This window comes from Leishmania braziliensis, chromosome 18, assembly GCF_000002845.2.
Source record: "Leishmania braziliensis MHOM/BR/75/M2904 complete genome, chromosome 18".
Taxonomy (NCBI): domain Eukaryota; phylum Euglenozoa; class Kinetoplastea; order Trypanosomatida; family Trypanosomatidae; genus Leishmania; species Leishmania braziliensis.
The window spans coordinates 440,805-462,865 of record NC_009310.2 but is presented as its reverse complement, the minus strand read 5'-3'; the positions used below and the strand labels follow the sequence as shown (position 1 = coordinate 462,865).

Sequence of the window (22,061 nt, the reverse complement as noted above, 5' to 3'; positions counted from 1 at the left end):
GCTGTGTGTATGAGGAGATGCGGGAACGCGTTCTGTTACCCCTGCGAAAAACAAAAGCGAAAATGCAAAAAAAAAAAAGGACAAAGGCGGGATGTAAAAAAAAAAAAGAGCACAGCACGCTGCTTTCGAAAGTGCCACCTGTTTACGCTAAGAATGAGACAAGCACAGAAGTGGAGTTTGTGGAAACGCGTACGCCCCACAGCAAATCCATTTTGCGTATGATGCTCGGCACGCCTCTCACTAATAAGATGAGCGCCTGCTCCCCTCACTGCTTCCTTTTTTTCTTCTATTTTGTATTTGAGCGCCTCGCAAGCACTCCACATGTTACCATCACATGTACTAAAGGATGAAGGGGGAGATGGGAGAATGTCTCTACCAATAGGTGGCCTGCTTCTTCTGTACACGAGCAGTTCTTTCTCCGTCTCCTGTCAACTCACCTCCTTCCCCTTGGCTGAGTATATGTGGCCACCTTTTGTTCGTTGATTTTCTCGTCTTTCCTTATCAGGTACGGACCATTCATTTTTTCTTTTGGGGGCAGTGTTAGCATTGCATCCCCCCCCCTCCCCTTTCCTGCTGACCTTTCTTGTACTTTCTGCAGTGCTCTTATGTTTTCGTCGAGTTTGGTTTTGTACTTTGAGTCTTCGCCCTTTTCACGCTCTCCTTTCTTTTCTTTCAAATCCTATGAAGAGTAAAAAAATAAAAACAGGAATGAAGCTCATCAGCATCATCTCGACACCGTGTACTCCTCGCTGATGTATACACGGTGGGTAAGCCAATAAGGAGACGGGGAGAGAAAGAAACGGTTGAAAGACATAATGAGCTCGGCGAAAAAAAAATGGACAGAAAGAGGGGAGAAACAAAGGACGTCACCATTAATCATATGAAAAGGGGAAGGAGGGAGAAACAGGGTAGGGGAGCAAAGCGGGGAAAGTGGAAAGGGAGAGAGCCACAAATCAAAGGAGAGAGCAATTTGAGCAACTTTTTAAAAGGAGTCGAAGAAGAGGGACGAAGCTCAAACAAACAACGGCAAAGCACAGATAGCCTTGTGAACATCCGAAGAAAAAGGAAAGAGAGAGCGAAACAAATAAAAAGAGAGACACAAGAGGGTAGAAGTAAAAGAACAAAGGCAAAACACGACTAATGTACATAGGTACCGAAAACTATACAAGACAGCGGGTATCATACTTGTCCTACGTACGACACACACGCACTCACACTCTCGAGACTGTGCGTTGATGTGGATTCACTTTTTCCCGCTTGTTTTCTGATGACAACAACATGGACACTTCACTTGCTATAATCGTATGGATAGGAGAGAGAACGCTGGAGAAGGGCAGCACCTAAAATCACATGCGTGTGCTGATGTGTGCAAATTCCAAGTTGAATCAAGGAGAGGTGATATCAGGAGAAGCAGGGGGCAAAAGAGACGTAGACAGAGAAGCAGCCCCATCAGCCCCCTCCATCATTCCACTTATATCACCGCTCTACAAGATGATGATACCCATCCATGGGGCTGCGGCTAAACTGTCGGGGACAAAAAACTGTGGTGAAGGCCTCCCGGGTCGCTCCATGGATTTTCACATCCACCTCTTCTATTTTTGGTATTCTGTGCTCCTTTTCTTCTTCCATCACGAACACACCCACATACGTACATTTCAACCAGCACCAGCGGCGGGGAACAAAAGGTGGAAGAGGGCTGAGGAAAGCTCCTCATTAGAAGTAAAAAAGGGGATACACATGAAAGGAGGAAAAAAGCCCCCCCCCGGAGATGCGAAAAGGGGGACTGTGAAGATCAGTGGGCGCAAGCTATTGGATCAAGCTATCTGTTGGCTGCGTTTTGCGCGCACATGCACCATGGAGAACGCAGTATTGCCTCGGCCTCGGCCGTCTAAAAGAAATCAGTTAGAATCGACTCAGAAAGACAAAAAAAGAAAAAAGAGACTAAAAGCACCAACCCAAACCCCAACCGTTCGAGATTGTAGTCCACAATAACCTCTCCCCGCGGGTGTGTTTTATTATACATTGTCCTTGCGCTTTCGTCAACACCACATTTAAGAGCTCTGAAGCGCTGATAAATACATCATGAAGGCGAGAAGTCGCCATGCGACCCGCATGCACTAGCATCCTCACCTGCCAAAAGTGCCTCGAGGTGGAAAGGGCACAAAACAACAACAAAATACACAGTATGAACAGGAAAACAGAGAGACGGCAGTTACAAAAGAACGCGCAGGCAAAGCAACTCCCCCAAGGATTTAGACGAATTGCTAATGGTACCGGTGGGCGCAGTCGCGCACATCAACATAGCTAACAGGAGGAATGCAACGCAACTGACCGTGTGAAAGGGGTCTACACATGCTCGTCGCTCCCTGCCTTCCGCACCTTAACGCCTTGGAAACAGACACAGGAAACTAGTCGTCCGTATACTGGCCGTTGCAGAAATTGGCGAAGCAATCCTGCTGTGATGCAGTCAAAGTCCGAAAAGCGTTGAGTGGGCTGTCGGGGTATTTGTCGAAGTAGTGGGTGTCACCTTCCTTGTGCTGCCGCACCGGGATTGGCGCGGGGATCTTCTTGGACAGCACTACGTTCCAGTCCACTTCCGCAAAGTACTTGTGGTTCTTGATGTCCTCGGCACCGTTGGGCAGATTGCCGAGACGCTTCGTGGGATCGAGGGACAGAAGGCCCTTGATGAAGTCTCGGGCCTTTGAGTCTACCCACCGCGGGAAGAGAACCTTGCCTACAAGGATCTTTTCGTAAATTTTCATCGGGCTGTCGTCGAAGAACGGTGGGTAGCCAACCAGCATTTCGTAGAGCAGGATCCCCAGCGCCCACCAGTCGACAGCCTTGTTGTGCCCCTTGCTCTGAATGATCTCGGGGGCTAGGTACTCGGGTGTGCCGCAAAGCGTAAACGTACGCTCCGCCACGCGCTTTGCGAAACCAAAATCTGTAATCTTTATATTGCCGTCCTGGTCGAGGAGGATGTTCTCCGGTTTCAGATCGCGGTAAACGATTGTCTTGCTGTGCAAGTAGTCAAACGCTAGGATCACCTCCGCGCAGTAGAACTTCGATACATCATTAGGAAACTTGCCGGCCTTGCGGAGATGCGAGAACAGCTCGCCGCCTACCACGTATTCGAGAAGAATGTACAGCCGGTTCTTGTCCATGTATCCCCGTAGCATGTTAACAATGAAAGGGTGATCGATCTCCTGGAGAAGACTTGCCTCCGCCATCACGTGGTCAACCTGTTTCATTCGGAGTACCTCCTGCTTCTTGAGGATCTTGAGGGCCGCGTATTGGCCTGTTCCCTTGTGCCTCACCAAGCGTACTCGCCCGAAAGTCCCGGTGCCGACCGTCTCACGCATCTCCAAGTCACTCAGCCTCCATTTGGAAGCCTCAACCTTGGTGACCATGGTGTTCTACAATGACTGGTAAGGATATCCTTGAATAAAAGGAGCAAAATGTACAAGAAGAAAGGCAGATAATAGTAGACAATCTGGATCACTCTCTGACGGAGCCTGCGCCCGACAGGTGATCACCCTCTCTGGAGGTGTATAAAGCAAAGGTTTTTTGCAACTACAAGAACACGAATGGGGGAAGAAAAGGATACGAAGGAGGCGTACAGCTGTGCTTTTTTAATTCGATCCTGTTTGTGTGGTTTGTTTCACCCGTCCTCGCTTATGCGTGAAGAACTCGTAACAGTTTTTTTTTCGGTGTCAGAAGTCCACGAAGGGAAAGAGACATGAAAAAAAAAAGAGGACAAAGGTAGAAGAGGGAGCTGCAGTGCGTGGTGGAGAGTGGACATGCTTCCAAGACCAAAAGGAAGCCCCGCGAACCTTTCGTTTAACCCATCTCAAACACGCGATGGTCGGAAGAGATAGCGACACGGTTCGCGTACGCCTTGGGTTGAGAAAACGCATGGCAAGCGAACAACGCCATTTCGCGTCTTTTGTTTTTCTTTCCACTCCCGATCGATGGTGAGGGAGAACACACAACGGCATCCACACACGGCGTGTGCAACACACTTCCTATGCATGAGGAGGCGTCCTACCTTGCGCAATGTAAAGTGTAGCGCAACCCTTACTGGGAAGAGGAAAAGATGACACAAGAAACTGTTTCCGTCGCCGCGCACCACAGGTCGGAAGTGCCACTCCTGTAAGGTCAATGAAAGTAAAGCAGACACAGAACGTTGTCGGTAGAGCTCTAAAACTCTCGTGACAGCAGCAACGAAATGCGCTCGAGGTCAACTTGCAAAAGAGGAAATGCAAAAAACAAAAAGAGGAGTCGATAGTCATGGTACCAGGAAGGGGAAGCACCTCTCTGCTGCTCGCTTCTGTGTAAAGACATGGTGCTAAAAGAACTTGGGAAAGCTGATACCTGTAGTTTGGGTCAGTGTGCACCAGCCCTCTTCAATCTGGCGCAGTACATCTGGATTACCTTTGGCGCGGTCCTTCAGCTGCGTCAGTAAATCGGGGTCATTGTTCCGCTTGCAGTCGGCAGCGGCACCGAACCAGTCGCTGCAGAGAACGTAGTACTCCATTCGCGTCTCAATCTTTGGAATGCGCGAAATGTACTGTTTTGCCTGCTGTGGGCGCTTGTATGAAAGCAAGGCGGTGACAAAGGCCTCGCCGTCAAGCAGCGTCTTCTTGCTAGACGAGATGCCGCTCATGTCGTCTATGAGCTCCCACTGGCCAGTGCACAAGTACGCACTGAGCATACATCGTTGAAACATCTTCTCTGGCACGCAAAACGCAGTCTTCAACCGCTGCGCAACAGAAGTGCGTCCATGCTCAAAAGCGTAGCGGATTGTGTCGGCGGCGCTGGCCTGTAAGAAGCGGTAGTCCTTGTATTCGTTCATGAGCTGGGTCTGCTCTTCAAGGAGGTTGTTCTGCAGCTGCAAAAAGCGCTCCTCGATCATGGAAAGCGGGAACGGAATCCCGCTACCGACGATCGGAGAAAAGGCTGTGGTGGTTGGTTGCGAGCGTGGGCTGTGTTCCACAGCCCTCTTAGTTGAGACAATAGCAGCCTGGATGTCCACGCCTTTGCATTCTTGCAACATTTCCCAGCTTCCGCTTTCCATCGACTGCGACAGTGCGTGTCCCAGCCGTGCTTCCTCGCGAAAGTAGCTGCACAGATGAAAGTATGCCTGAACTCGTGGGTGCTTGTTGAAGCACTCAGCCATGAGCTGCTGACTGCCTTCGCACACCCCCACGTATTGCAGAAGCAGATCGCACGTGGTTTTATGCGCTGTCAAGCTGGCAAGTGCAGTGGACCCACGGTTGCGGATCATGTGAACCATGACCGTGAACACTAGGTCCGCGTCAGCGGCGTGAATGGCACGCTTCAGGGCCATGTCAGGCTCGCCAATGCTAAGCAGCATTGTCACTTGCTGAGAGGGGTTCACTTCCGCATCCAGCAGTACCACCGCGGCGGTGCCGCGGCCGGCGACCTTGGCCTGCTGTGCCAGCTCTGCGAATGAAGTGAAACTACACGCCTTCAGCTTCTTAACTATTTGCTTTGCGACCTCTCGCTCCTCCTCCTTGTTGTGAACTGAGACACGCGCCAGCCTGCACATCGCCCAGTCCAGCATCACCAGCTTGACATCTGACCCAATAGCTTCTGCCACACAAAAGGCTACCTGGTGCTCATTGCACACAGTAAGACGCTGTAGAAGGCGTGCCTCACCGAGATCAGTGAGCTGCTGGTCAGTCACAATCATTCCAAGCGGCTCAAGGCGAAGATGATTGCGCACACGCAGTCGCTTTGACATGGCCACAAATGCGCTTGAATCACAGAGGGAACAAAATGTGCGACCAAATGCAGCGATTCGCAACAGCCGCTTCTGCTGCGCCGCATCAAACTCAAAACCAGCTGCAGCAACGCATTCGGCTACCGCTTCCACCAGGGCACCTGAAGCACGCTCAAGATTTCGTAGCATCCGCACCGCAGACGCATCGCCGGTCATGAACTCGTCGTAGGTTGCGACAAGCATCGCCCCAGCAGCCCTCGAAGCGACAGAAAAGACGCGCTGAACGGCAAGCGGTGCCACCTGCAAGAAAAACAGCTTCTCCCGCGAAAGCACCCAAGCGCCGTCCTTCTCGGGAAGAAGACAGGCGTCAAACGGTAAATCAGAGATGCAGTCATTGTTGTCAGGTTCATCGACGTTCATCAAGAAAAGCGAGCAGGGGCAGTCCTCACCCTCATCCAACGCGCCACCGTACTGCATTCGCTGTAGGTATGCAACGCAATGACCTCCACACCACGTCATTTGCAGAAAACTTTCCAGAGTCACGTCGGTGCGCCTAAGCAGCGAAACCTCAGAGAATCCACTACTTGTCGAGTATAACGATCCATCTAGCATCATGAACGCGACGGCACGACTGGTAGGCGAGCGACACATCCCTAGAACGCGTCCTCCTTCAACTGGTACAGCGAGTTCTAAGAAGGATGAGTTCGACGCTCCGAAAAGGCACCGGCAAATAAATGAGTTCGAGGACCATGGTGTATAAGAAAGAAACACCTCTTTTGTCTCTTCTTTGTCAACGCTTTCGAGGGCGACGAGCGCGATGGTGGTCATGAATTGGCGAATGCTCTGTGGCAAAGAGAGTTCTCGCATCGTGTACTCCTTTTGTCGTCCAAGGTGTACGAGTACAAGCTTCGCTTCAGTTGCCGTGTCAACAAGTGCAACAAACCCATTATCACACGATGTACAGGCAATTGGTATTTCCATCGGCAAAGATGGCGCTGCTGCTGCGCCGCAGTAGTTGTAAAAGTGGACGAATCCTGTATTCAAAACAACTATTAAGTGATCAGCTGCCTTGTTCCATGTCATGTAGATGACCCTTTCAATCGCCTTTAATTGAATACGGGGGCGTTTCTGCAAAGGAGTTCCGGCGAGATGAAAGAGGAAGATAGAGTTCTCGTTTGTTGAAAAATTACACGCTCTAGGAGAAAAAAGAGCAACAAGCCCACCGTATCCACTGTGTGCCATCAGAGAATTATCGAACTTGAACGGAAGCGTGTTGGAGTAGTCCTCCAACTCCGCAAAGCGAAAAAGAGCTTCTGTTCCTAGCGAGATCCATGATCCTAGACGACTGGTTCGATCAAAGTGCCGCCTGTGAGGCATCGGCTACCGAGGGCAAGCAAGAAGCGAGAACTAAAGAATCACTCTTGCCACAGTGTTCCATCAGAAGGGACCCAAAACTTTGCGAGAAAAACGAAGGCCCGGATATAACAATATATATATATATATATCAACTCTGTAACAAAGAGAGAGAAGCAAGAGTGTGATTGTAAGAGTAGTAGAGTTCATTTCATAGCACCTACCTTGTCCCTATCGCCGATACATTATTTGCAACACCAAACATCTTAAAGAGCAGGCTGTGAACTCCCTTGCTAGGGTAAATGCACTCGAGGGAGAAAAAAAAACATTACTAATGGTTCCACTGCAAGATTTTCAGTGTTTTAGTATCATCCTTGGTCTATTGTTTTCTGTTTCACATGTGAATGTGTAAAAATAAAGTATATTCAATACTTTTTTTTTTTTTACATCACAGTACAGAGGTCGTTTTCACTCTGCTCTGGGCAAACCTCTCCTCGCAGAAAACCGTAAGATCATAACCATCAGGACATCGACCTCCGCAGCAATAAGGAAGGAGAAAGATACTTTCACCTGCAGCAAGAGTAAGCACAAAGCTGTGTACGCAGAGAGTGTTCTTTTCCTGTTGGGTGGAAAACCCTGGTTTGGTTGTATCAACAACGTTGGTAGACGTACCGTTCCAACCAAGCACTCCGTGTGGGAAAGGAGGACTGTCGCCAGTGGCTTGAGAGAGAGCAAGCACAAGGCTGATAGTGCGCTCACCATCAATCGTGCGAAGTCGCAAAATATCGTCAGAAAATCGCTTTGCTTTAAGGAGCGTATTCCACTTTCCAGAAAAAGTCAACGACACCATTGTGTCAGGCAGCTGAATTCCACTGACATTCCCCACTGCAGATATTCGAATTCTGAAACTGCTGGGTACATGCGAAGAAAGAGTCATCTGCAGGCACTCTGCGGGGAGAAGGTTGAAAAAAACTGCGCCCTCATTCCCTTCAAACTCCTCTGATTCAAAAACTGCGTTGTTTTTAGACACATTGTAGCGACGTTTGGAAGCTTCATTCCCAGCGCCAACACCCTTGTAAAAAAGACATTGTGCTCCAATTTGAGTGTGAGGTGCGGAAGAAGCGACTAACGACACCATAACCGGAGTTGAGCTGCCTCCTTCGTTTTGAATCAAAAAGCTGGAGTTCTTGGCAAATTGAGAAGATACAGACAGAAATTCGCTCGCCGCTTGGAACTCCACAGTCGTTTTATGATTTAATACAGCGTCGTCGAAAGGCCACAGAAGAAGAAACACTCGCTCAAACACAGCAGCAAAGTTCTCAAAGGTCAGCCAGAAAACACAATTCCCGTTCACCTCCTCCGTTTTGTATATTCCATACTCGAATGCGTACTTGAGGAGCCTTCCAGTCAACGGGGCAGCCAGCTGAACCAAAAAAACATAGTGAGCATCATGTTTTTGGCAGATATCAGTTTTTAAAATAGTGAATGGAATTCTGCAACACATGCCGCTATCCTCTAGAATCCGCTCCTCAATCAAGGTACGTGGGATAGCATACGCGACCAACTTGTGGCCATCCTCGTTCAAGCTTCGTAGCGTGTCAAAAGTGGTAGAAATCGGTGATCGCCTCAATAAATTCACTTCGAAACATGTGCAACCTGTAAGAAGCTCGATGTAGTCGCATAACAATAATTCTTGGAGGTACCGATAACCACCGATTGCTTTTGCAACGGCCTTCTCGAGAATGGCGGCATAAAACGGACTACAGCAAGAACTCAATCCGACAACGATGCACCTCCCATTTACATAAACGCATGGCACTAAATCGTCAACGCATATCTCAACAGGTAATCCGTCAACAAAAAGGCGGAAGACGTACAACCCAGGCTGGGGATATCGCTCTAGCAGCAAAGATTTGCTGAGGATATCGTAAAAGCGGAGAATATTCAAAGTGGCGCACAAATTCTGGTTGTTATAGTGAGACGATGGCGAGAAAAGCCCTTTTGATCCATCCCTTTCACCTTTGTGAAACATGCTCAGTCCACAGTATGTACTCCACCGAATTGCTTCAATCCCTGCAACAGGGTGGTTGAAAGTGTCTGGTTGAAAAGAGAAATCGATAAAAACAGACTTGTATGATGTAACAAAATCGTCAACCACTCTCTTCGTCTCACTAGATGACAGCTGCAGAGCTGAAGAAAAGCTGTGATCTTTTTTCCCCCTACAAAGTTTCCATCTTGCAATAGTAGATGTTCCCTGTAGCACCCCTGCAGTATTCGTGGAGCGCAGCGATTCCACATTTAAGCGATTCAAGTCGACAATCAGCATGATTTCATCGACTAGATAGGAAGGCAGATATGTCTCAGGCAGCATAACAGACACCAAGTTCGAGTTTTCAATGCAGAGTTGGCGAATTATATTGGCGCTTGCAGAATCCAGTTTTATCCGTTGCAAGCTCAGCTTCGTCACGCAAGAAGACAGCAGGTGCTCTTTCAGTAGCTTTGCCTCCTTCACACCCACGTCCACGCCGTCCAAAATTAGCTCTTCTATGTCGGGTCGCTCCTCGATAAAATGTAAAAAGCAGCGAAAGTGCCTCCGTGGTAAGTAAATTCCGCTAACGTCTAGCCTTGCATCACCATACTCCAAGGTCTCTAAAAGCTGGCGAAGAGGAGGCTCATTTAGCTGCTTGCACACGGAAAGATATGTCTGCTTTTGTGTTGCCGCCATGTGCTCCTACTTTGCGTGTATGTGTGTGTGTGTGTGTATTCTGCATAATGACTGCCTCTGGGCTCTTGTGACTTGTTAGTCCCCAGCCCTTTGAAACGGGACTCAGCAGATGAAGGGGATGGGGAACAAGCGGAAGAGAGGCCAGAACATGGAAGAAGGTTTGATAAGAACGCGAGATCTGAAGAGCGCCTCGGCTTTACGCCCGGCAAACTGCAAAACCGCAGACATCATCAGGGTGAATACTGAAGTAACGACGAGCAGGCATGTACTTTGAAAACAAAACCGATCTTCCCCGCGTTGCCCCCTCATTCGTACCCCATCTAAAATGAGACCAATTGGAAAAGCGGCTTGCACCGTTAACACCACCGCCACGCGCAGAGATCATTTGTTGTAATCTCCATGATAAAAGCCCCCCCCCCCATGAGAAGGACGAAGTTCTTTTCCCTCATCCTGTAAGGAAGTCTGGCGGCCCCCTCCAACCCCTGCCAATGTTGAACCACCCCTGGTAGCGACATGCCAAAGTGTCTGCGGCGTGGGGGGCATCAGGGCGATTTTCCGCCACTTTTAGCAGCAGCCACGTCCCACACGGTGCTGCGTCCGATCGACCCGCAACAGCGACGCACCCGGATTAACGATTGGAATGAAAGCGAAATGCGGTAATTTAACCACTTCTCCAGACGCGTCTGTAAAAATACACCCTGCCAGCGGTTATTTCAACGACCTTTGTAACCCTCCTTTGGAAAAAGACTTTACCCACTTCGAGTAAAGGCGCCACTTCTCCCTATCGCATTTGAGGGGTGTTTCCGGCAAGCGCCAGCGCAAGGGTGGCGTGGAAAAAGGTGTTTGGCATATCGCGAAACCCCCCCCCCACAACCCCCAACAATCCTGAAAAAAAAAAAACGATTGGTGCACAGAGGGTTCCCAATGCCACCCTTGCGCGAAAGGAGGGGAAAAATCATTCAAAATATGAATTCGACCCAACACAATAGTCGCGCATTTGCTTCGCAGCATCCCAAATTTAGTTTACAGCGAATCAGCCCCGCACGAGTCAGCGCCCAGACCAGTTAAGCGGGGGGCCGCAAAGACCCAAACCCAACCCAACCCACACACACCCGCGCCCCGCGAAGAATAAAAACCCCAGCCACCCAAAGCAGCAAGAACACAGCTACACCAAACGCGCTGCAAGCGCGGAAAACAGACAACTCTGAAAAGCACGGTAAGCGAAAAAAAAAAAGCGCCAAAAGTGGCAAACCACCGTGCGTCCAGATTCTTCTCTTTTATCGAGGATTAAACGCCACGCCATGGTAACCACAATGACCATTTTTTCCACGCGGCACTTTCTAGCGCGCCCAAAAGACGCCGCCAGTGTGTCCAAGAAGTCCCCAAGCCCAAACGAATTGCCGCCGCGCTTGCTTCGCGACGAGCCGCCGCGAAAAGTCGCCCTGCGCGGGGCGGATAAAACAACCTGCCCGCCAGGAAACCCCCCCCCCCCGCCAAAAAAGAAAGGGCAGCGCGGCTTTCCGAACGCCCCACCGTGCGCACCCAGCGCATTTCCCCGACCACATCCCTGCGAGCCAACAACGTCAGAAAACATGCAACTCGCCAGCGCGGGCCCCCCTTGACCAACGCCACGCCGCGGCGGGAAAGCAAAAAGCCCCGTCCCACCTTACGAAGAACGGCTTTTATACCGCCCCCGCGGCCCCTGGTGACAAAAAAGGCGTGATATTTGATGTACGGCATTCTCCCGAAGCACCCTTTTCCAGTTGCGAACAAGCAGGCAGGGTTGGAAGCAGTTGCTGCGTCGCCAAAAGGCCCCGCTGCAAACAGCCCTTGGCGGGCGGCGGAAAACCCACCCGGCGCCTATCGGCAACACGGCCCCCCGACCGCGAATTAGCGCATGCTCCGGTTGGCCCCCACCCCGGCGCGGGAAGCGGGCGCAAACGAGAACGGCGACACTACGCGTCGCGCCAGACCTTTCCAACAAATCGCGCTACTGCCTTGTGGTCTTTCAACAATCCGTCATAAGATCAAAAACGCCGCTTTTACGCGAGATGGTTCTTGATGCGAAACGCGTCCGTTTTGCCATGCTTTCCGTCCGTTTGCTAACGCCGCTTTCGCGCGTGGGGAAAGTAGCCCGCGACCTGCGCTCGGGTGCGGCTACGGCGCCGCGATGTTAGAGGAGAGACCTGCGCTGGCGCTGTGTCGAGGAGGCTCGCGGCCATGACCCCGTTAGGACCAGCCCTCGGCGAAGCCTGTCCGCGATGCAGCATATACGCGCGCCCGCCTGCTGTTTTTCTGCTCGTGCTGCGCGCAGCGTGGTTGGGGTGGGCTTGGCGGCCCGGCTCCTTGCCGAGCCCTTGGGGCACACCTGTGTTCTGCGCGCGGTGCCTTTCGCACGGCATGCCTGCGGGACGTTTTGCTCGTCGGGTGTTCGGGGCCCCGGCGTGGCGGGGTGGGGGGTGGCGCCGCGGTGGTTCCGCCCCCCCCCGCCCCGTTGGCGGCGCCACACGGCCCCCTGCGCCGCCGGGCCAGCGCGTTTTGCCAGCCCCCTCATGGCCACGAAACGTGTACAACGTATTCGGGATAGCAGCGGGCCCACGGGCACGGCACCCAGATCGCAGGCGGTTGCTGGGCTTGCCGCCCCGTACCCGCCAGGCGCCGCGTGACGAGATGGCTGCGGCGCTGGGCGGCATACGATAACTTATTGTACTGCGCCGTGGTCATGTCCGCCTCGCTTTCCGCAGCGGCGAACTCCTCCTCGGTCTCTTCAAGAGTCGTGCCGAGTGCCGCGCGGCAGATGACGCCCCACAGGTCAGCACAACCGTCACAACGTGTTGGCGGAGCGCCGAGCAAGAAGGGCAGCATATCGTTGCTGGGTGTAAGCTGCGCCGCGCCTCGTCGCAAGGAGCGGAAGCCGTCTTGGCAGTGCTCCCATGCCACCTCCTCCTCCGCGCACGCGCACCACAGGTAGCGCTCATGCACCTCAAAGTCATCGCTGCACAAGAGAATTGGAGGGGCATGCGCCACCATGGACGGCAGCATGTAGCTGCCGCGGCGCAACGAGGCCATCTTGCGCCGGCACTGCCAGTACGTTTCCCATAGTGAGACATGGCGGTTGTGGTAGACTCGCACTGCGGCGGCTGACGCCGTCAGGATGGCTGGAAAGTGGAACGGCGTCGCGTCCACAGCGACAAGCTGCACCGGTGGTGCGGCGCCGTGGATCGCCCAGGAGGCGGGGTACGCCACCTGGTTCGAGAAGATGTCGAAGTCGCCGGAGCGGAACTCCAGGAAGCGGCGCACAAACTGTCGTGCGTCCAGCAGTGACCAGCGCGGCTCCTCTTCCCCTACGAGGTGAGCCGCAACGGCTTCCATGACACGGACCATGTCATCCGAGGCGGCGTCCCCCTCCGTCCTGCCGCCGCCGGGAAGAGGTGGGGACTGTCTCGAGGTGGGCGGCAGAGCCGGCGTGGCGGAGCTGCTACGCGCCGCGTTAAAGAGAGGCAGCAGCTCCGTAAGCAACATGATGCCAACGCCCATGACGTCGCAGTGCTGGCGGTCGGCGAGGCTTGGCGCCGGCGTGGTGACAACACTGGGCTCCTCGGCTGTCGCGGGGTTGACGGAGTTGAAACCTACCCAGGTGGGGTAGAAGACACCGAGGGCTGTGTTGCCAAAATCATCGTAGGTAAAGGCGCCGAGACGGATGTGTCCGTGTACGAGCTGGCAGGCGTGCAGGCACACCACGCACTCCAGAACGTCGTGCAGCCAGCGCAGGCCGAGCGGCTCTACCTGGCGTCGCACGTCGTTGACGGAACGAAAGCGCTGCTGGGTGGCGCCACGCACGTAGTGCACAAACATCTCTTGACGCTCGCGGTTGTAGAAGACGTCGCGGGCTGACACCACCCGGTCGCTGCTGCACATGCCTGGGACAGCCACCTCCTCAGCCAAAATGCGCTGTGCGAGTGCACGGACACTCCTCACGCCTTCCTTGCTCTGTGCACCAGCAAAGGAGTAGCGTTTCAGCCAGCACGGCGTGATCTCCCCAGTGAGTGGGTCATTGTACAGTGCCTGGAGGAGCGTCATCCCAACCCCCTGTGGGCTCACCACCGTGTCCTCGATGACCTCGTTCGCCTCGAAACTGCGCAGGAGGGCGCCAATGACGTCGCCCTCCTGCCCGCCCATCGCCGGTTTCCCCCACCCAGCGCTGTCGGACGAGTCGTGCGAGGGGAGGCGAGATGTGAGCGAGTCAAGCGGGTTCACTGGTTCGACCTCGACGCACGTGTAGTGGAGGAGGGTGCGCTCACGCTCGAAAGCGACAAAACGAGGCGTCCAGTCGTGCCGTGTCGGGGCCTCCTCGTTCAGACTGTACCCATAAACGTGGCTCTCCTTTCGCACTCCGACGACGCTTTCAACGCACGTGGACGGCAGCTGACGCAGCGTCGCCGTGAGCTCCGGGAAGTGGGCGGCACAGGTGTTGGCCCACTCTGCCACGCCCACGTCCACCTCTGCCATTTGCTTGTGAAGCAGGAGCAGTTGGGTTTGATAGTCGTCGATCCGCTTTGCGGCTTCGGGGCCGCAGGCGAGGCCAGGCGCCGTTGAAGGCGGGGCGTCGCCGCCGCACCTCTGCACATCACCCCGCAGTGCGGCGTACTCCAGCTTCAGCTCCGCCAGAAGAATTCGCAGTGTTTCCTGCTTTCGACCCCACGCCTTGAAGTACTCGCTGCACTGCTGCCGCGCAGTCGCGAAGGCGTGGGCCGCGTAGTCGGCCGCAAGGGCGTTGCTCGCCGTCAGGCCGACCTCCTTCACGTCCTCTCCGAAGGATGAAAAACCCGGCACCGTCCGCGTGGCCCACTCTTCCATGCGCCCCTGCCACGGTGCCCGCGCTGCCGTGCCGGCCGCCTCGATCTGCGTGTGAATGCGCAGGAGTGCGTCTAGCGTCTGACGACCCTCGTCCTCGTTGCGGCTTGTGGCTGGGCGCCCGTCCGCTTCGCGTTGCTGGCAGGCGCGGAAGTAGCTCTCCGCCATTGCCTTGGCGGTGCGCCAAAGCTCCAGCAGGGAGGTGAGCTGTTGACTGGTTTCCCGCGTGAAGACGGCGGCGACGATGGCGCCACGGACCTCCTCCCGCTTCGCCACTGCCTCCTGCACGGTTGACCAGCGGAAGTCGCGAAAGGTGTACTGCTTTGCTGCGCCCAACGGCTGCACCTTCTCGCGATGGTGATTCGCTGCTGCGTGCCCCGTGCTCTCCTGAGGGGTCGCCGCCAGTGCTTGCGCGCGCAGTGAGATGAAGTACTGGAGCCGCTGAAAGAGGCCCACATCCTGGCGCAGCTGGGCCCACCGTCTGGGATCGTCAGAGACCCGGATCAGTCCAGAAAACGTGATCACTTCCGCGGTAGCCTTGTAGACCTCATGCAGGGCACGCAGCACACGCGTGACGCTGCGCTGGCGCCCCGCCGCCACCGCCTCGGTGTCCTCGTAGTCGTCCTCGTCACTGACGCTGTCAATGTCGCCAAGACTCCCAGACTTCTCTGGTGCCGCCTCATCGCCGCCGTCACCTGCCGCGCCGGCGGCGGACAATGAGGAAGGCGCGGCAGTGACGTCGCGGCGGTGCATCTCAGCCGGAGTTCCAGCCTCCAAGGCCAGCAGGCCAAACTGATGCAGGTCGTTGGCGCCAACGCGCGAATTCGTTGCTGGCCGGAAGAGTGAGCGGAGGTAGCTCACGATGACGTTGCCACGACGACGCCGCGAGGCGCCATCGGCGTGCGCCGCGGTCCCGGGTCTGCCTTCCGCACTGCGCAGGAGCGACGCGCAGTCACTGTCCCACCCCTGGCAGAAGGCAAACAGCTCGAAGTCTTTGTTCAGCTGCGCCGCCAGCTCGGTAGACCCACCGCGATCCGGGTGATGTACCAACAGCAAGGCTCGGTAGACCTGCCGGCACTGCGCCCGCTCCTTTACAAAGCCCCACTTCCGCTGGAGTTGGACCGCCGCAAAGTGCTGCAGAGAGACGGGCATGCGTGTGATGTCGCCCGAGGTCCTGTAATCGACCAGGTCGCTTGGGCTTTCCCATCCGCTCGCCACCCGGTAGTCGGCGTAATGCTGCACAATGCGGCACGTCCCCAGTGTGGACAGGTCGTGGCGGCGCTCCATCAGCACCTCAAAGCGGCGGCGCGCGCCGCGCTCATCCACGGGGTAGCCATACTGGTTGCGAAGCTGGAGGCGCGCCATGAAGCGATCGACATAGTGCATCAGAAGCGTACCAACGCGCCAAAAGGCCCCGCTGCAAACAGCCCTTGGCGGGCGGCGGAAAACCCACCCGGCGCCTATCGGCAACACGGCCCCCCGACCGCGAATTAGCGCATGCTCCGGTTGGCCCCCACCCCGGCGCGGGAAGCGGGCGCAAACGAGAACGGCGACACTACGCGTCGCGCCAGACCTTTCCAACAAATCGCGCTACTGCCTTGTGGTCTTTCAACAATCCGTCATAAGATCAAAAACGCCGCTTTTACGCGAGATGGTTCTTGATGCGAAACGCGTCCGTTTTGCCATGCTTTCCGTCCGTTTGCTAACGCCGCTTTCGCGCGTGGGGAAAGTAGCCCGCGACCTGCGCTCGGGTGCGGCTACGGCGCCGCGATGTTAGAGGAGAGACCTGCGCTGGCGCTGTGTCGAGGAGGCTCGCGGCCATGACCCCGTTAGGACCAGCCCTCGGCGAAGCCTGTCCGCGATGCAGCATATACGCGCGCCCGCCTGCTGTTTTTCTGCTCGTGCTGCGCGCAGCGTGGTTGGGGTGGGCTTGGCGGCCCGGCTCCTTGCCGAGCCCTTGGGGCACACCTGTGTTCTGCGCGCGGTGCCTTTCGCACGGCATGCCTGCGGGACGTTTTGCTCGTCGGGTGTTCGGGGCCCCGGCGTGGCGGGGGGAGGGGTGCGCGGCGGCGGCGTCCCCGTGTGTGGGCGCGCGCCGGCAATAAAGTGGACCCTGGCCGCGGCCCGCGTGGGTCGGGGCGTGCAGTGCAGCCGCGTCCATCTGACGCCGATCGCGCAGCAGGCATCCGAGGACGGGACGAGGAAGGACGGGAAGAGCCTGCAAGGCGCGCGAGTCGATTGGGCGGCAGGCGGCCCATCCTTAACGGCCAGCATATAGCCGCTGTGTAGCACAGGCATGGGTGGGCTGTGGTGGTAATGCGTGCAGCTGCTGACGTGTTTGTGGGTGGGATAGACACGTGAGAGCGAAGCGAAAAGCCAAATTTATTGTGTTTATCTCTGCCAAGCATCTCTCTGTCATGCGCAGTCTGCGCACAGGCACATCTCTGTGAGGACAAAAAAATATAAGAGGGATTACATATCCAAAGAAGGGCGACAGGAGCAAGCCAGGGCGTACGTTGCGAGAAGTTTCTACGGGCGGAAGCGGGAGCACTTCACCCCTCTCCGCTTGACACTATTCTTGTCGGCGCGTACTTCTTCTGTGGTGGAGAGCTACCGAAGGAAGGCAATGATGAGCGTATGAGCGGTGTTGTTCTCGTCCGATCAGACGAAGGTGGAAGGAGCGGAGGAGTCTTGTCATCTACTCGGGGAGCGAAAGGCACCCCATGCGTATACGTGCCTGACGGTGGGGTGTTGTGATTTCGGCGCTCTCTCTCCTTTCCCACCCTTTGCCACGAGTAGTTTGCGAAGAAGAAAAGATGGCCCTTTTCCCCATACCCCTGAGAGGACACTCACCCGGTGCTACAGGATAGTCGGTAGCATTGCTAACGTTCACGTGCTCACCGCAACTGTAGAAGAGGCTAGCTGAGGGGAGGCGGAGGGTTGGGCTGCTCTTAAATGACTAGTCTCGCCAGTTTCACATGCTCCAATTCCCTCGTCCTGTCCTTACCTTTTTCTCTCTTTTTATCTCTCTGATGTGCGCTCTGTCTTTTGCCTTCCTCCCCTCTGCCTGTGGGCATCCGTGCGCACCTGTGTGTATATGTGTGTGCGCCTCCGACTCGTCCGACAGCAATACACACCTCTCACTGCGTCGCGAGCGCAAATCCTCAACAGCTGGGATCTTCTCTCTGTTTCCGTGCTCCGCTGCCAGAGCACCTCATAGTGCCACTTTAAATGGGTGCAGTCCTCTCCTCTTGCCGTTCTGCGTATGCTTCTCTCCTTGTTGCGCTGTTTCGGCCCCGCCTCTCCCTCGGCTTGTAGCGCTTTTCGTATCATCGACAATACGAGCCGCGTTGCGAGTGTACACTTTTCTGCCCCTCCCCCCTCCCAATAAGCTGCAGCAGTGGCGTTGCGTTTTACCGCCCGATTCAATAGGCACCTGAGCAGTAGCAGCTCGCTGTGCGCCTGCCCCAACTGCCTGCTAATATGTTATTGCTCGGTGTGCAGCAGCTCCCAGAGAACGCAAGCAAGACGTTGCCTACACCAGCACAGGGGGCCTAAACTCACACAGGGACACAGGCATACGCTGTTGCATCGTGTACCCTCTACACACACAAAAGGTGTAGGGAATTGTTCTCCATACGAGTCTTGCCACGGCAGTACCTTTTCGAGAAGAGCACAGCGAAGTCGCAGGAGGGGGTCTACTAGACGACCAGACACGTGTAAGCACCTACACACCGACCCACACGAGCACACTTCTTTGGCTCACTGGAGTCCCTCCCCCACTTCGCAGCCTCTTCTCTCCTTTTTAAATATTATCACCCCACTGACTTCGCTTCTTTTTTTTTTATTGTTTTGTCTGCTCTGCGCACTCCCTGCGCTCAGCTTTACCGCACGTACACTCGCAGAGAGCACTGTTTTGCAGCAGCAGCAGCAGCCTTCGCCTACCCCCTTCCTCTCCCACACCCAAATCATTCATCTTCCTTCTCTCTCATCTGTTTCCGTGCGGCGTTGGTGGATCGGTTAAAGCCCAGCTTCGTAGCCTCCTGCTGCTCTCCTTGTCACCGCTGCTGACCTTTTCTTTTGTTTGTGCTTAGGGCCATCGCAGGTGTGCCGTTGATTTTTCCTCAGCGTACCACTTCTTCCTCTCTTCTGCGCCACTTTTCGCACGTTTTGGTGTGTGGGTGTGCGTCCGTCTTGCGTGTGTGTGTGCGCGCAAGCGAACTACACCCACGCACATCGAAGCAATAAGCTACGCGACGGATTGCGCTTGATCGAATGCAACAACAGTGAACCATCACCCTCAAAACATACGCACAGAATCTGCGCTCTCTTTTTATCTTGTAGTCTCTAGACTGGAAGACTCCTTCGTTACTACTCCATCTCGAGCACACGCACACGAGTCTGACATGTCGCATCTGCTAGAGCACAGCTTCCTCTTTACAACAGAGGAGCGAAATCTCATCTACCGTGCCAACAGCGACGTCAACACCCGCCCCGCCAGCTTTGTCACTCGCGTCTTCTACCCCCTTTGGATTCGCATCAGCAGACACCTGCTCAGCGATCTCGTGGCGCCAAACGCTATCACACTGGCGGGGCTTCTCAGCAGCATGCAGGCGTACCAGCTCATTAACACGTACTACCATTTTGGCGATCAGCAGCACGGCTCGCACGCGGTACTGGGCGACGTGAAGTCGTCGTTGCAGGCGTTTGGACTCCGTGGCGCCGGGCAGGCGCCCCTTGCAGCTGAGAAGACCGTCGTGGGAGAGATGGCCTCTGCCTACAAAGCCGGAGAAGGCGCTGCGGCGAAGGCGGCGAAGGCGGCGAAGGCCATGAGTGCCGTTGCTACTGCGAGCGGTCAAGTCTTAAGACCGCCAGCGACCGACTACGTGGACTTTTTCCACACGGACCGCACGGTGCAGACGGCTACGGTGCTGGCGATTCTGCTCTTGGTCATCTCCATCACATGCGGCTCACTGGACGGCGTGCATGCAAAGCGATGTCGCAGCGCCACCAGTCTGGGAGACATCTTCTCCCGCATTTGCTCCTCTATGGCGCGCGTCTTCATGGCGCTGACGCTGCTGGAGGTGTTCCACATTGAGGACGTGTGTACGAAGTGGTACTTTCTGCTTACCCTTCAGCTGATTGAGCTGAACACGGTGCTCGGCCGCATCAACGCTTCGAACTTGAAGAAGGACCGTGTCAAGAATGTGGCGTACATCGCAACGTACTGCTTCCGTGAATCGGAGTTGTCGTTTCTCATGGTGTTGCTCCTCATCGCCCGCTGGTTCTACCCTACCGCCTGCCGCAACATCCTCGGAGTCATCTTGGCGAAGGCGCAGGTGGGCTACAACACCCTCGTCGTCGCCACTTTCGTGAACATTGCTATCCTCAAGATGAAGAAGCGGTACAAGGGGATTGTTTTGCTCTGCCTCGCCGCGCGTGTGCTGCCGCTCTTCTACCTCCTGCCACTGAGCCAGTACGGCTTGCTGAGCGTGATTGGCGATGCCATGATTGTAGGACTTCTGTCCATCGAGGTGTACGTCAGTCACCTCGCCCAGCGACGCATTCACGCCGCGGTTTTTTTTCTCTGCCTCGGCTCGCTGTTGAATGACGTGCTCTCTGTGGCCGGGACTATCATGTACCTGATTGCCATGCTGGTCGACCTCTCGTACTCGCTGAATGTACCGCTTTTCACGCCTGTGCGCAACGTCTTCATTGACGGCGTCTTCGACCTCTGCCACGCCGGCCACAAGCTTCTTATGGCCAACGCGCTCAAGTTCGGCAACCGTCTCATCGTCGGCGTCTGTGGCGACGAGGAATGCGCCTCGTACAAACGCCCACCGATCATGACTACCGAGGAGCGCATCAATGAGGTGCGACTGTGCCGGTACGTCTCGGAAGTGATCCCCAACTCGCCGGTTACGGGCATCACGGTGGAGATGATCCAGTACTACAACATTCACCTGGTCGTTTGTGGCGAGGAGTACAATACACCGACGGACACGTACTACGCGGTGCCACGCCACATGGGCATCCTGCGGACCGTACCGCGAACACCCGGCATCTCCACCAGCGTACTCATATCGCGCATCCGTGCCGCCAGTGAGGACTCGGTAGAGGCGAAGGACAGGAAGAGCGACACATCAAAGGTGAAGGGCGGGGCGTGAGGGGCGATGCCGGCGTCTCGTGTCTTTAGCTGACGCCTTTCTGCAGCTTGTGCTGGTGTTGAGTCCTCTGGTGACCGCGTTTACACCCCACACCGAGGCGCTTTTACGAGCCTATCTACCCTCTGTCTTGCTCTCGCTACTGTTTTGCTTTTCTTTCGACATTCGAAGAGTGTCCAATAGCGACCATTAAAGGCGCGAAGTATATTTGCCTGCGCAGCGGAGCAGCACTGTTGTTGAAGGGCAAGCGGGGCTCGGCGACGATCCCCTCTTTGAGATACCTACACATGCACACACATGTGCACATCTGTGCGTGCATGTGTAGGTGTCGGCCTCTCTGTGTAGACCTACTAACTTCTTCCGCTTTGCTCCTTCTTCAGTGGCGGCAGCTCTCCCACGGAAGGGAGGAGGCGTACAAGACTGCGCGTTGCAACACTCCTCTCCCCTTTACCACCGTCGCCATTTCTTTGCTCCCTCCTCACACGACTTCTTGCTGCTTCGTGTGCTTGATGAGGAAAGACAGCTGTGCTTGCGTCTCAAGCGCATGTCTGTGGTGATATTACTACCGCCTGTGTTGGCGTTGCTTGACAACCTATGTCTATAATTTGGGTTTCTCGTTCAAGCCGTCGCTTACTTCCCCTCGCTATGTGGGTTGTTTTTCCTTTCCGGTGCTTTTACCCTTGTCCGCGTGGTTCTCCTGTCCCTCCCTCTCTCTCCCTTTCTTTGTGCGAATTTCTCATTTGACGATGCGCTGCTTGAACACGATGCATACGCTTGAGGGGAAGCAGGCATCTCTGTAAGCGGCTCTTTTCGCTCTTTCTGTTGTTCATCTTCTTGCAGTGTTCATGGCGTTGTCTTTCTGCTTGTTTTCGAAGCGCACGACTGTCTCTTCATTGCCGTTGCTGAGTGGCGCCAGCGCCCAGGTATGCATCACTGCACAAGCACCCATGCACGTAAGCAAACTCATTCAAGGCGAGTGTGAGGGGGAGCAATGTACGCGGCCGCACACACCGAAGCGAAGTCGATGCAAACGGGCGGCGGCTGTACTGTAGTGATGCCGATGATGTGGTGACACTTTCCCTGACAGGATCTCTCCGATCTCTACACTTGCGGATGATGGTGTCCACTTCATCTTCGCTATCTGTGCTGCATGCGTCTGTAGCGCCGTATACACGCACACCCACCCAGACGCAAGGGAAAATGCAAAGAAAATAACGCGTGC

The 22,061-nt window shown here is 55.1% G+C and overlaps 5 protein-coding genes across 5 annotated transcripts; 1 reads left to right on the top strand and 4 right to left on the bottom strand.

Annotated features, from left to right (window-relative positions):
• Positions 1-2,408: 2,408 nt before the first annotated feature.
• On the bottom strand, positions 2,409-3,407 carry LBRM_18_1180 (protein kinase A catalytic subunit; the record flags this gene model as incomplete). The annotated part of the gene is made up of 1 exon (XM_001563990.1): positions 2,409-3,407. One exon carries the CDS (start codon positions 3,405-3,407, stop codon positions 2,409-2,411), a length of 999 nt encoding a protein of 332 aa, XP_001564040.1.
• Positions 3,408-4,345: 938 nt separating this feature from the next.
• On the bottom strand, positions 4,346-7,120 carry LBRM_18_1170 (putative vacuolar protein sorting complex subunit; the record flags this gene model as incomplete). Its single annotated transcript, XM_001563989.1, has 1 exon — positions 4,346-7,120. One exon carries the CDS (start codon positions 7,118-7,120, stop codon positions 4,346-4,348), a length of 2,775 nt encoding a protein of 924 aa, XP_001564039.1.
• A 424-nt stretch (positions 7,121-7,544) lies between these two features.
• On the bottom strand, positions 7,545-9,821 carry LBRM_18_1160 (putative calpain-like cysteine peptidase; the record flags this gene model as incomplete). The annotated part of the gene is made up of 1 exon (XM_001563988.1): positions 7,545-9,821. The coding sequence occupies one exon, from the start codon at positions 9,819-9,821 to the stop codon at positions 7,545-7,547; it is 2,277 nt and encodes a 758-aa protein (XP_001564038.1).
• Positions 9,822-12,371: 2,550 nt separating this feature from the next.
• Positions 12,372-16,061, bottom strand: LBRM_18_1150 (conserved hypothetical protein; the record flags this gene model as incomplete). The annotated part of the gene is made up of 1 exon (XM_001563987.1): positions 12,372-16,061. One exon carries the CDS (start codon positions 16,059-16,061, stop codon positions 12,372-12,374), a length of 3,690 nt encoding a protein of 1,229 aa, XP_001564037.1.
• Positions 16,062-19,081: 3,020 nt separating this feature from the next.
• On the top strand, positions 19,082-20,842 carry LBRM_18_1140 (putative cholinephosphate cytidylyltransferase A; the record flags this gene model as incomplete). The annotated part of the gene is made up of 1 exon (XM_001563986.1): positions 19,082-20,842. One exon carries the CDS (start codon positions 19,082-19,084, stop codon positions 20,840-20,842), a length of 1,761 nt encoding a protein of 586 aa, XP_001564036.1.
• Between the last annotated feature and the right edge of the window lie 1,219 nt (positions 20,843-22,061).